Source organism: Rissa tridactyla, chromosome 4, assembly GCF_028500815.1.
Source record: "Rissa tridactyla isolate bRisTri1 chromosome 4, bRisTri1.patW.cur.20221130, whole genome shotgun sequence".
NCBI lineage: Eukaryota > Metazoa > Chordata > Aves > Charadriiformes > Laridae > Rissa > Rissa tridactyla.
The window spans coordinates 14,730,300-14,744,808 of NC_071469.1; the positions used below are offsets into that span (position 1 = coordinate 14,730,300).

General features: G+C 37.9%; 1 protein-coding gene across 3 annotated transcripts in view; it reads left to right on the forward strand.

The window, feature by feature from the left end:
* INSC (INSC spindle orientation adaptor protein) overlaps nt 1–14,509 on the forward strand; it is a 142,996-nt gene that overhangs the window by 107,570 nt on the left and 20,917 nt on the right. For all 3 annotated transcript variants that reach the window (XM_054201254.1, XM_054201255.1, XM_054201256.1), the window contains 2 exons: nt 11,681–11,852; nt 13,862–14,040. In XM_054201254.1, coding sequence (XP_054057229.1) covers nt 11,681–11,852; nt 13,862–14,040 — 351 coding nt within the window. The remainder of the gene's footprint in view (nt 1–11,680; nt 11,853–13,861; nt 14,041–14,509) is intronic.

The window sequence follows — 14,509 nt, forward strand, 5'->3', positions numbered from 1 at the left end:
TAAGACTTCTATTTGTCATATGATTAATGTACCTGAATTGCAAGGCACATTTCACGCATTTTTTGTGAATCTGAGCCTGTAGCGTGCTCTTTGTTCATGGAAAGTGAGAGAGACAGTGGTTCTTAGCACACCAGAGACTCAGTCCAACACAAAGTTTTGAATGATCATCTCTTCTAAGTATGTAAACATATGTAGAGAGCAAAAGAAAATGTGTAGGAGATATTGGCTGAATTTTTGTTTGGAAGCTACTAAGCTAGTGATAAGCGAGAACAAAATGTCTGGGTTATTTTTAAAAATTATTTGCACTGTTCATTCTTTTTGCCCCCAGGGTCCTTGTTGTGTTTGAATTAGGCATAATTCCTTTATATTGAGTCTTGTTTTGTATAGCTTACCCTCTTCATCAGACATGAGTCAAAGTAAATTTCAAAAATACACTGAATTCATCTCTGGTAAAAAATAGTGGGAGTGATATAACACAGACTTTGCACTGGCTTTTCCCTAGCAGTTGCTCTCATTCCTTAGAGCGCTAGCTCAGTCTTGCTGCAACACTTTCCCAAGGGTGAGAATAATGTGACCAGGGCTCTACCTGCTGCCCAGTGAAGCTGCACACAGCTGTACTGTGAGAGATGCCTGAAAGAGCTTCTATTCCTAATATAAAAAGAAACATGTTCACAATTATTTCTTTCTTTTGTTCTTTGTCAGCTCTAGAGCTGAAATAGTTAAAATAGTTCTGTTTTAATATTTTATTTGCAATCTGAATTATTCTAAAATAGATTCCCAAGCAAATGACAATTATTGTCTTTGTTAGTGCTGTTGGAAAGGGAGAGTGCACTGCAAGCAAGTTGCATGAGAGAATTCAGCAATCCACTATTTCACTCAAGTGTCTAGTAAGGCACCACCCTTCAGAACAGCATTTTCTTTCTCCTAGACCTTTCAATCTTTAACATAATTTGAACTTTTTTCTAGAAGTTTGGTATACATTGATCTAAAGTTGCGTTCTTTGGCTGCAAGGGTTTGTTAGTTCTGGTTTCAGAGTGACATGTTTATACCCCTGTTTTCTTGTCACACTTTTCTAGTATCTCTTCCAGATATCCCATGATGTTATCCATGCTTCCCTCTGAAACAGAATAGAATAGGTCCTAATCCTGGGAGCCTGTCCTGGAGCCAGGGGAAGCCCCTTACCATTCTGTGGAGAGCTGCAGTGGCTCTTATTGTGTTATTTATGGACTAGCAGGTGGCAGAATGAAGGCTGATCATGTGAAATTTCTGGCTCAGACTTGGGCTTTACAGATCTGGAGGATTAGCTTAGTTTGGAATACGGAATGAGAGTTTTTACTGCTTATGTGGAATGAACTTTGAGTGGAGAATTCTAATATTTAGTACTTGCTAGTAGTTAAGTTCCTTCTGTCATAACATCTCTTGTGAGTATTAATCTAAGAGTGAACAAACTGGCTCACAGAGTAGGGACACCATTAGAAAAACAGACAGTGACTGGATGACAGAATCAGAACAGTATTTGGGACTTTCCTCAACAACATGCTTATTTTCCCAGATCTACGCAGCTTCTTAAGCTAAAATATGGCAAGTTGAGGTTTTCTCTTTGCCACAATGTAATGCTTGAACATTTTTCCATCTAAAATAACCAGAGAAGATCCAAGGCTATTGAAGCTGGAATCTGCTCAGTAGGTAAATTCAGTTTCAGTGAGTTCTGATATGGTTTTCTGATGTGAGATCAGTTTATGAAAATAAGCCTGACTTGCAATATGGTTCTGAATGCAGATTGGAACTGCTGCTGTATCAAAGTGCTATGTTGAAGCTATCTTTGCTTACTGAAAAAAGAATCTCTATTGAAAGCGTAGCCAAATATGTGGGTTTGTTCCTCCTTCAATGCAGCGTTCAAACACTGGCTTATAAATATATGTTTGTTATCCCTGATAAGGATGCTTATATATGTTGAAACCTGGTAAAGCAGCAAACAATATTGAGTAGAAGAAAAATTAAAATCCATCTTGTAAAAATATTCCATTTTATCAGCCTCTTAAGCATTGTCCTTATTCCTTCTAATACAGAATCAATATAGCAACTATATTTGACCAAAGACCAGTACTGGGAGGTGCTAATGGAGAGATAAACCTCTGAGATCGTTTTACCTGATGGCTCATAGCAGACCTCTGACTGCTCATAAAGATTCCATGCAAACAGCTGATCTTGAACTTGAATTTCTTATGCTTAAAGCAATTCTGAAATTATTTTATTGCCACTGCAGTCATAGAAATAAATCGATGTTTCTAGGAGACCCAAGGAGATTTTCTTAACTGTCAGGAGAGGAATTTTAGGACCAAATAGCTTGAGCTGCTGCAGCCAGTAAAGTTCCATCAATTTTCACCAGATGAAAACTTCTATTTTTTTACTTTTTTAAAATTCTTGTTTGAATAAGGGTAGCAATTTCCTCTGTTGTTATTACAACATGAATGGACTCTTATTGAGTTGCTCACTAAAAGTTTTATAGCTAAAGTGCTGTGAGTGTTTTCATTATAAATGGCTATCATAAAGCTCTATAACTTGCTTGTAAAAATTCCCTGCTAATAAAACTCTGGCACATACAAGGTCGGTTCTGGATCTAATTTATTTAAATTAATTTATTAAAATAATTGAATAGACATTGTGAAGTAATGAATGTAGCAAATAATTATATTAACGCTTGGTGCCTTTCTTAAAAGCAACAAAAATTTTTAGAAAGAACAACACGGGTCAGTTTTGGCAATTATGTGAATTTTGACATAAAACCATTTTTCTGAATAAGTTGCTGTATATATTTAATACATTCTATAAGAGAAACGTTCTACTGTTGTGGTGTGTTTAATTAGTGTACATGTGATTCAAATACTGTAGAGGCCTTGCGTTCCAGAGACTCTGGATATTTTTTAGGCTAAACTGACTGACACCGCTGAAATGAGAAATATTTGCAGGAAAATTGTTTGCATAAGGATCTGTTTCTGAATGCATATGCAGAAGCTCATGTTTAAAGTAACAGTAAAAAAAGCAACGCCCTGCGCTCTCTCCAGTACTCATTTACTCTCTCTGCCTTTCTAATGTAACTCTCTGCTTTCTGCTGTGGTGTTTTCACTGTCATACTTTGAGCATAGGGTAGGGTTATGTTTCTTTCTAACTTCATGGTTTAACGATCTGTTCAAGAATTTTAATCTGATGAGAGGAGAAGTTGTATGTGAAATTACACTAATAATTAATAATGATAAGCCCTTTTTTTGTAACTCTTTAGCATAATCGTGTTAATAGTTGGAAGTATTGACTTAAACACATACAAAATTCTAGCAGGAAGGTTATCAGATACTTTTCCTGAGAGAAGAAAGACACCATGAAGAGTTAGATTAGCTGATAATGACGGATTCTCTGACTGTGACCTCCATGCTGCTCTTTTTGGATAGAGGCACTTCCTCATTATTGTAATAGATGAAGAGGGTCCTCTAAAATTGTGGCATGCATGGGATATTTTTTTCCTCATGAAGAGGTACACTAACAGATGCTTCTTGAAAATAAAATCCATGGTGTCACACCAAAACCTAAATGTTACAAAGTAATCAAACTTGTTGAAAGAGTGTTCTTGTTTTTAAATGCCAGACACCAGGTGTTTGAGAATATGCCCTCATGCAATGAAGTGTCTCTGTCATTATTTATTTAAAACTAGATGATCGGAGCATGTTTTTTTCAGCGAGCACATCTCATTTTCTGGAGTGCCCTGCTATGCATAACCCTGGAGCCCCTGTTTGTTTATAGGAATAGTAGAGGTGTTTCTTTTTTTCCTTTTTCTCAGACTATGATCCCTCAGGGTAAATAAAAATGAGGGCTATGTGAAAACTACTAATGTATGGTCTTTTCCTAATTCTGACTTCAGGTCCCAGTATCTTGTTCAGCATTCTTATATAACACGACAGTTCCTCTCATCTTGTTGCCAAGTCCTTTTTGTGTCTGTGTGGCTTCATTTTAATGAAATTCAGACCCCAAAGTATAATATATAAAGCCTTATCCATTATTTAAAAGAAACAAGCATATACTTTCTGGAATTTGTAATGCAGATATCAAGAAAATCCTACAAATAGGAATAGATTCCTGCACCTTAAAAACAAGACAGTACAGCCAGCCCTCAAGAATGTAGGGCAAAAGAAACTGAGAAACCTTTGGCTTCTGTCATGTGTCACACAACTTGAAGAATTTCATCTCTAATTTTATCATATATGAACACAAATAGCTCTCCCCTACTCTTGTATGTTCCTGAGACTACAGATAACACAGTCATTATTGTGACTGTCTTTTAGCTATGACAGAATAGGAGAAAGAGAATGTAACAAATGCTGAGTACAAAGGCCATTGCAAATGGTTGGGATTTTTCCAAGCCACCGTACTCATTTGTGCTCAGTAGTTTTCATTCTGTTTTGTCAATGCATCCCAATGCTATAAACACCTACATTGGTTGAGTAGAAGGATCTGTACTGCAGATGGCTTTTACACAACTGCAAGCAAATTCCTTTGCAGTTTCTTCTCCTTCTGCCTTTTGTAGCCACTCAGCAACTATCCTGTAGAATTGGAGGTATGTGAGAGCTAAATCAGGAAAGTTGGCTGGTTCACCTATGTTTGTAGAGGGTAGTTTGAAGCAACGTAAGCTGTGATTTATGGGAGTGGGAATATGTGAAGTCCTTGGCTAATAGCAGTGCAGTTTCTGGTTTGTTTTATCAACTACAGATATAATACTTTAAAAGTCTTACCCTTCATAACAGTCCTCAAAATTGACAGAGTTCAAAGCCAGCTTTTCCCTTATTCTTGAAGCAAATACCAGAAAGAAGTCTGGATGTCAATCTTACTGATTTTGTCCAACGTTTCTGTAAAATTACTTACTCTCTCTTACCTCTTTGACAAACAGTTGTACTTTTTAGCTGCAACAAGCTTAGAGCATCTGTGAGTGCCAAAGAACATGCACTGTGAAGTGACTGCTTGACTGCTTTCCCTAGGTTTTGTAGGGAGGAAAGTTTTACATACTATTTATCCTTTCACTCCTTTAGTCAGCCCAGAATAAGGAACTTGTTATTTCGTCTTGCTCTGCAGATTATTTCTTCCTGAGTATGGCTGTAAGGTTGCTACTTAGGTACTGCCATATTTAATGCATCTTTCAAGCTGATATAGAATCATAGAATTGTTGAGGTTGGAAGGGACCTTTAGGATCATCGAGTCCAACCTTTAGCCTACCCTGACAAGAGCCACTTCTAAACCATGTCCCTAAGTGCCCCATCTACCCTTTTTTTAAACACCTCCAGGGATGGTGAATCCACCACCTCCCTGGGCAGCCTATTCCAATGTTTAATAACCCTTTCAGTGAAAAAATGTTTCCTAATATCTAATCTAAACCTCCCCTGACATAACTTGAACCCGTTTCCCCTCGTCCTATCACTTGTCACCAGGGAGAAGAGGTCAGCCCCCATCTCTCTACAACCTCCTTTCAGGTAGTTGTAGAGGGTGATAAGGTCTCCCCTCAGCCTCCTCTTCTCCAGGCTAAACAACCCCAGCTCCCTCAGTCGTTCTTCATAAGGTTTGTCCTCCAGACCCCTCACCAGCTTTGTAGCCCTTCTCTGGACACGCTCCAACATCTCAATGTCCCTCTTGTAGCGAGGGGCCCAAAACTGAACGCAGTACTTGAGGTGGGGCCTCACGAGTGCCGAGTACAGGGGGATGATCACGTCCCTAGTCCGGCTCACCACACTATTCCTGATACAGGCCCGGATGCTGTTGGCCTTCTTGGCCACCTGGGCACACTGCTGGCTCATATTCAACCGGCTATCAACCAACACTCCCAAGTCCTTTTCTGCCGGGCTGCTTTCGAGCCACTCTGCCCCAATCCTGTAGCGCTGCATGGGGTTGTTGTGACCCAAGTGCAGGACCCGGCATTTGGCCTTGTTGAACCTCATACCATCGGTCCAGCCTGTCCAGATCCCTCTGCAGAGCCAACCTACCCTCAAGCAGATCAACACGCCCGCCTAGTTTAGTGTCATCTGCGAACTTACTGAGGGTGCATTCAATCCCTTCATCTAGATCATTGATAAAGATATTAAAGAGAGCCGGCCCCAGCACCGAGCCCTGGGGGACACCACTTGTGACTGGACACCAACTGGATTTAACTTCATTTACCACCACTCTCTGGGCACGGCCATCCAGCTGGTTTTTTACCCAGCGAAGAGTACACCTGTCCAACTGCCTCTTTTATTTATTTATTTATTTATTTTTGAGAGAGAAGGTTGAGATATTTTCTTTTCACACCATATAACAATACTCCTCATATAGATCAGATCACCTTCACACCTCCCCTTGATGGCTAAACACAAGGAAGAACAAATACCTCTTCATTAGCTTGGCCACGTTCTAAAGGAGGAAAGTTTAACAGGGAAGCTTTAGCTGAAATTGCACAGAATCATAAAATCAGAATTGTCTAGGTTGGAAGGGACCTTTTAGATCATTGAGTCCAACCATCAACCTAACACTGACAAAACGCATCATTAAACCATATTGCTAAGCACTACTTCTGCCCATCTTTTAAATACCTCTAGCGATGATGATTCCACCACTTCCCTGGGCAGCCTGTTCCAATGCTTAATAACCCTTTCAGTGTAAAAATTTTTCCTAATATCCAGTCTAAACCTCCCCTGGTGCAACTTGAGGCTGTTTCCTCTTGTGCTATCACTTGTTACCTGGGAGAAGGGACCAACCCCCACCTCTCTACAACCTCCTTTCAGGCAGTTGTAGAGAGCAATAAGGTCTCCCCTCAGCCTCCTTTTCTCTAGGCAAAACGATCCCAGTTCCCTCAGCCGCTCCTCATAAGACTTGTTCTCCAGAGCCCTCACCAGGTTTGTTGCCTTTCTCTGGACTAGCTCCAGAATCTCAATGTCTTTTCTGTAATGAGGGGTCCAAAACTGGACACAGCACTCAAGGTGGAACCAAAGCACCCACTCAGTCAATTTAGATACAAAGCTAAGGTTATTGCCAGCATTTTTAAAGCTACTGAGATGGGAACCATTCAACCTTTATTCAGTCCCACACTATTCTGTAGAGTATTCAATATGGCTTATAAATTAGGCCATGGCCAGTAATGTACAGCAGTAGTTATTAAAATCATTGCGGTTTTGTTCCCTGGTCACTGCTGCTGCTATGGAATTGCTGCAGTAGCTTTGATTACTTGGAATAGTATTTGTGGACATTTTAATGGCATCACTCCATTAATATATCATCTCACTTTAAAAATAGCTGACCAAATCTTGATCTGGTATAAATCAGCACAGTTCTTAGTGGAGCTAAGGCAGTTTTTATCTGCAGAGCACTTGGCAGGGCAACTGTTCAAATAGAAAAGATCATCGTGTGCAAGCTAGAATACTTTGTCCTTTTCCCTTCCTCTCTTTCAGCATAGAAATTAAACAAGACTTGTAGGCCTTCTACAGGTGCAGAATATGTTACGGAAGTTGACATCGGATATAACTCAGTCTTGATGATCAGGAACTCATTTCATGAGTAACAAGTCATCAAAATAACAGTATATTGATTCTGTTGGATGACATTTTCAATGGAGTTGCAAAATAGCGAAGTGACTTCATGGTTCATGCAATAGTCTCAGGAGTGAAGTAGATTGTGTTCAAAGAATGCTGAGCACGGGAGTAAAACATTTTCTGAATATGATAATTTTTCCTTCCTTCTCTGTCTCCCTCTTCCTCATCCCATGAATTTTAATGTGTTTGTGTTTTTATCCAGCTATGTAGTTTCTATTTACTCTGATAATGTCCATGTCTTCACCTATATAGTTAACCTGTCCTAGCTTCAAGTTGGAGGTGCTAATACACAGCATGTGTGAAAGGATAAAAACAAACTCTGATCTGTCACTTCTTGAATGTTTGATGCAGCTTCTGCTTTTGAAATTCTCCTCTACCCTCCGGGGAAGGTTGAGACAATGTTTAAGAGGTGATCCCTTTGTGATTTTATTTCTACATTTGCGGTCTTATATCTGGATCTCAGCATTTCCCTTCCAGTCTTCCTTCAAAAGTGCTTTGGAACCTGCTGGTGGTGCTTACCAGAAGCACCCAGTTGTAGGCTGATAGTGTTATCCATGATTTGACAGTGGGAAATCAGCCGATAGCCCATAAGGCTATCCAATCTCAGCAAGGTGACTTGGAAGATCTATTTAGGGAATGCAAAAAAAAACTTTGAGAAAGCTTACCAATATGTAGAGATAATCTGAGTGTTAAGAGTGGGCAAACAAGAATGTTAGAGAAAGTCATAGTATGAGAAAAGGCCTTCAGCAGCATTTTATACAACTGAAGACACGTTATTAAAAAGGAAGCAATGGGTCTTGGTTCCCCGAGTGGCATGGAAAGCCTGCCTTGAACCTCCTAATGGAAAGGAGAGTTAGGACTGTTGTTATATATAGTATTTCAAATCATGAAGTCATTAACACAATTCATCCCAAGTTCTGTACTAGTATCTTTAACAGATGCCTAGTTTTATTTAGTATTTTTCAGAGGAAGAACAGGTATACTGAAGAAAGAAGAGGGCTTCCCCAGAACTCATTCATTCCTGTTGCAGAGAAAAGGAATTATTTCCTTTCAGAAGACTTGATCGATGCAGTAAAGCAGTCACGTATTTATTTTGTCACTTGGATTAAGTTTCCATAACAGGGCTATGCTCATAAGTATCTAAGTTCCTGGCATTTTTCCAGTTATCAATATTGAAATATTAGTGATCAAGCATTTACTGAATGCCATTCCTCAAATGCAGGGTCTCCACAGCAACTTGTTGCATTCATGGAATTCATTTGTTTGCATTATCTGGCTAACTGGTTCTTTTGTATTGCCAAGGTGATGAAGAGATTTGACATTTAGCTGATTACTTCACCAAAATTAAACAGAAAACAGGGCAGCCATCCAAAGTTCCTTTCAGTGTGAAAGCTAATTATAAAAATGCTTTGAGCAGCAATTTCTTTTTGGATGTTAAAGTGCTTTTATTAGATTGTTCCCCTGTCATTTTAAAATTTATTGCTAGACACTTATAAATGGGGTTGCCTGCTGGAGTAGAATTATTTTATTTTATTTTCTATATTTAAGATGTAAGACAAAAGTGTATAGAGCAAATTTTAGGCTGAATTTGTTAGTATTTTACACGATTCTGAATAGAAAGGAAAAAAACTAACTAGTGCTGGCTTTCATGGATCCAAAATATGTATTTTATCTTTAGGCGGAATAAAAATATATATCCACTTCTGTTTACAATTCAGCAGCTCCCAATTTCCAAAAACAATTACTTAGCAAATAAAAAAAGTCAAATATGTAATTTAAAAGTTGAGTACAGCCCTTGTATTGTTAGAAGCTTGTATTTTATAGTGTAGATATAAACAATCAGTGGTGATAGAAAAATCTAACCATGCGCTTGTACCTGTCTTTCATAAGCCATTAGTTGTTCTGAAATAGCATAAAACTACTATAAAGTCATTTTGTCGAGGTCATTGAATAAGAGTTGGCCAAGTGAATTTTAACCAGTAAATTTAGAGCTGAAGAGCGCTGTATCCTGTTACCAGATCTTAGAAGAAGTTTTTTGTGAAGTAGTGGAATATATTTATTGGAATATATTTAACTTTTTATACTGACTGTTGTTATTAGCATCCTTTGGACCCTAGACAAGGTGTGATCTGCGGAGGCTTCAAGGTGACAAAGTTGGGGGGTTCTGCATATGATATTGTCTAGCACACTTTGGCTATTAAATCATCTTGTGAGGACATATATTAATTCTTGACACTGGGATCTATTAATATACCTTGAAGCCGAGTGAATTATGTGAATCTGCTCTTTCAAGCTGTAGAATTCTGCCATAACTAGGAGGAAATATTTTGCTGTAGGTAGATTAATGTTGAAAGCTTGTCAAGAAAAAGTTTAATGTTGAAAATTTATTCTTCCTCTTCTTGCCAGTACTTGAGCTTCTTCTATACTAAGTCCCATTTGTAATCTTAGGAAAAATAGACATATAATTTCTTTTGTATTTATCTATGTTATTAGAGTTCCAATGATATAGTCTATTGCCTATTAAAAAGTGCGTCCCAATGAATGATCTTCCAGAGGGTAATTTTTGCTCCCATCAATCTGAGAGCTTTTCTTGTAAAATATAGTAACTGTCAGTGCATATCAAATAATTTAATTCATGCCCATTGCAGGGTAAGTAATTAAGATAACTCAAGATTCTGTATTAATAAATAACAAAAATGTGAATAAGAGATTTGCTAAATACCCTTTGTGAAGATAATGGATAGGTCTTAATGTGCATGTTCTGAGGAAGCTTTGAATAGACAGAGAACGCAATCAGAACAACAGACCTAAGAAAGAGTCTTGTTGAGTGTACAACACAAATGTGGGTTTGTTTTTGTTTGACTGTTAAAGTACACTTCAGTGCTAAGCCTTCATAACTCCTCTTTGTATCTATAAAGCATCCAAGAAACATGAAAGGCAATTGACCCCATACTTTTTCAGAACTTCAAATAAATAAAAAAGTTTTTGTTTTTAAAAGTTACTCAGTGAAATTTCTAAAGCTCTGATCATCTGTAAACTGTCCCTATATTTACATTATTTTCATTTATATAAAGATTTTAATTAGTGAATTTATGTGGATTTGACATAAACATGTCATAATTAATAACATAAATCTTCATGCTCTGTCCCCTCTAAGCCCATCTACCTACTTGCTCGACAACATGATGAATTATTCAGGTATATGTTGAACAGGGGGAGAAACGTAGTTCTGTTAGTTTGAAAGTTCACACATTGTTCAAGACTGTAGACAGTCCTTGTCTACAGAGAACCTTCCTTTCCTGGGTTAGGTTGTTAACAGATGATACGTTTCCCATTGGCTATGCTGTGTTGCAGTCTTTCATTGTCCACGGTCTCCTACAAACCACAGCAAGGTGTGCATATACGATGTACCTGCTTAATTTGTGTAAGGAATGAATTTAGAACACTCCAGATACTCTAAAAGCATAAACCTATGTACATTTTACTCATTTTTCTGTTTCTCTTCCAAGTAAGCAAGGGATATACGGATGTAGCTTTAATATGGGAGCTGTGCAAGCTCATCAAGTGCATTTTGGCCAGGGTCTCTCCTTAATATTTTTTTTGATCCTGCATTAGCTTTGTGACAAATTCAGAAAAAAGTGGCAAAAAACTAGTCTCTGAAGAACTTACTGCACACTCAGGCTTGAGTCTCGCACTGGGACACACTCAGACAAGAGCTTAAATGCGGCTGTGGCACAGTAGCAGTTAGCATTTGCTTGTCGGAGCTTATTTTTGAATTAATGTTTAACTTGAGACGTCTGTCAGAAAAGACTTGTTTGTTTGACCAAAATCAATTCAGCAGAAACATTAAGGGAGAAGGAAATGCAAGACTTGTTGCTGCTCAACAACTTTTATGCTGAACTCATTTGTATTTGCTAAATTGAAAAAACTTATGTCCTAAATACCACCAAGTTTCAGTCATTTTTGAAAATAGACTGAGTAGTTTAGCCACAGCCAAGAAAAGAGAACTGTAAACCCATCTTTGCTTGCAAACGTATTTCCTGGAGTATTTCCAAACTATCCCTATTGTTTTTCCACAGGTTGATGGGATACTGTGCCTGGCTGACATTCTTACGGATAACACCCATTCTGAAGCTACTCATGCAGAAGCAGCAGCAGTAATCGCACAGATCACATCTCCACATCTCACATTCACTCAGCATCTCAGCAGCTTTCTGGAAAATATGGAAGAAATTGTAACAGCACTTGTCAGTAAGTTCTTTATGGGATTTATGAGTCTTTCCAGTTAAAATGACAGCTTGGGGTAGGACTCTCTTTCATTAGAAATATTCCCTAAATAATGCTTGCCATTCTTTCCTTGACAGATAAAAGAACTCAGTCATTTTTAATTCAGAATTAGGGCATTCTGCAATTACATAGTATTTTCTACTGCAATCCATATTTGAATAGAATTTATGCATATTTGTCAAAATAATATCCGTGTGAAATTCTACCATTAGAGCCACAGAAAAAACTCAGTGAAGTGTCCTCTTGTCCCATATTTGTCTGTAAAAGATCAGTTTCTAATAGCTGCTAACCTTTATGCCTGTTGTATTTTCTAAACTTCCTAGAACTCAAACTCACCACTGCATCTACATTTGTATGATACTTCAGAGGAAAAGAACAATATCTTATAATCTATGGGCATTGTTAGAAGAAAAAAAAAATCTTTCTGTCTTGTCTAGGCCTCTGATCCATGGTAAAATGAGGCAAAGGTAACAGCAAGTTTTTCCTTAACCTGGGTCAGTGAGGACACTTCAGAAAAATAAGATGATATTTCTCATGACTTTCTAAAAAGAGGAATCCCTTATTTCTGGCACTGTGCTCCATCCCTCACAAATACCAGAAGCTTTCATTCAAGCATTCTCTTCCTCTCTCTGATCTGGAAACTCAGTTTCACAGAGCTTCACGTCAGAAAGTACAGTTTGAGTCATCTAGTTTGATTTCTCATGTATCAATACATCTGGGTATTTCTCTAGTGAGCCTAATGGTTACAGTTAAAATACAGTGCTTCAATTTTCATGCATGGGTTTGGTTTGGTTTGATACAAGAGAATAGTATAGTAGTGCCAATGCTTGAGGATTCTGCAGTGGCTGGGAATTAGCTAGGCATTCTTTGATATGCCCAAACAGAACTAGTACTGCAGAAATCAAGGAAAAAATTTATTCCTGATGACCAAACTATCCAGCAACAAATACTGAAGGTTCTGCCCGGAACCTGCCCTGGGTACAGCAGGTGCAATTAACCTATGCTGAGCTTGGTTCTGCTGTAGCTAAACTGCTAGAGGCATCTGACTTGAGTTATTTAAGATGTTTTTCCAGGTTGTTACAGTGTACCAGAGTCAAGGGAAAATCTGAACAGCTGATCCAGAAGATATTAGCAGGTGGAGCATATCCCCAGTTGTCACTGTTTAAGTTCCACAGGAATTTTAGTAGTATATACTCTGACCAAGAAATGTGAGCATTAAAAATAGAACATGCATAACTTTGGAAGAGCCCTTTCACTAATCACACACCAGTTTCCTTGTAATATTTATAACTCAGTAATTGAATTACTGTAATGCATTTAATTTTTAAACCATGCTGAAATCCACTTGCCAGGTGATTCAGATCTTAGTTAAAATACATGTGTGCAAGGAATTAAAAGGGAGCTGTGTCTTCAGCACTTCTTATTGAAGCTGGAAAATATGCAAGATGATCTTTGACTACAGAGAAATAGGTTTATAGATAGGCAACATGTATACGTATCTTGTTCTAAATAATAGGATATATAGCAGAATTATTCTCTTATGGATCGGTTACTGTTAGTCTTCTGATTCCTGTATTTCATTTTATTTAGTTATATCAAGCTTTATGTTGAACAACATTCAGTGGAATATTCCCTGTAGAATGGCATACTTGGTAGACCATCTCATTAATTAGATGCGTGTTAGAAACACTTGGTGTCTAGGTTCATATTTACCATCTTTCCCTGCTTTTGTGGTTCAAATGAAGGTGCCTAACATTAATATCGTTTATAAAGCACCCTAACAATGTGACATATTATATAAATGACTAAATTAAGATTATTGTCTTTGTTTTGTTTTTTTTATCTGAACTTGGTCTTAGATACTAAGATTACTAATGCAAGTTGCAGATGCTTAAATATTGCTTTGAAACACCTAACCATGTTTTTTGCAATGAAGGAATTATTTTTATTCAACTTACTTTCTGCATTCCTAGAACTGTGCCAAGAAGCCTCATCTGGGGAAGTTTTCCTGCTGGCTTCAGCAGCTCTTGCCAATATTACTTTCTTTGATACTATGGCTTGTGAAATACTGCTCCAGTTAAATGCAATGAAGATTCTTCTAGCAGCATGTTCAGACAAACACATAGTGGATACTCCATATTCCCGAGATCAGGTGAGTGGTGTCTCAGTAAGATGCTGTCTGAGCACATTTGTGTAAAAGCCAACAGGTTTCAGCTCTATGTTTGTTTTGACATAGTCAATTCTAAGTTGCTTTCATGTCTTCCATTTTTGGTTCTTTTCAATATATGGCTCTTTCTTTATCTGCTTCTGTTCCTTTTTATTATGAGCATTATGAAATATGACAGCTTTTAACGTGATTTGGAAAAAAAAAAAAGGTGAAGTTCTATATTTCTAAGATACTAGAAATTTTTTTTGTCATGAAGATGGCCAAACAGTGACACAGAGGCCCAGAGAGGCTGTGGAATCTCCATCTTTGGAGGCATTAAAAACTTGACTGGACAGAGCTTTGAGGCAAATAAAATATATACGGAGACTGCAGCCTAAATATACGATTGTCAGTTCAAAGATGAATTAGCTCCAAAAGCTGACTAAGAATCTGATCCTCATCCCATTGACGTCGG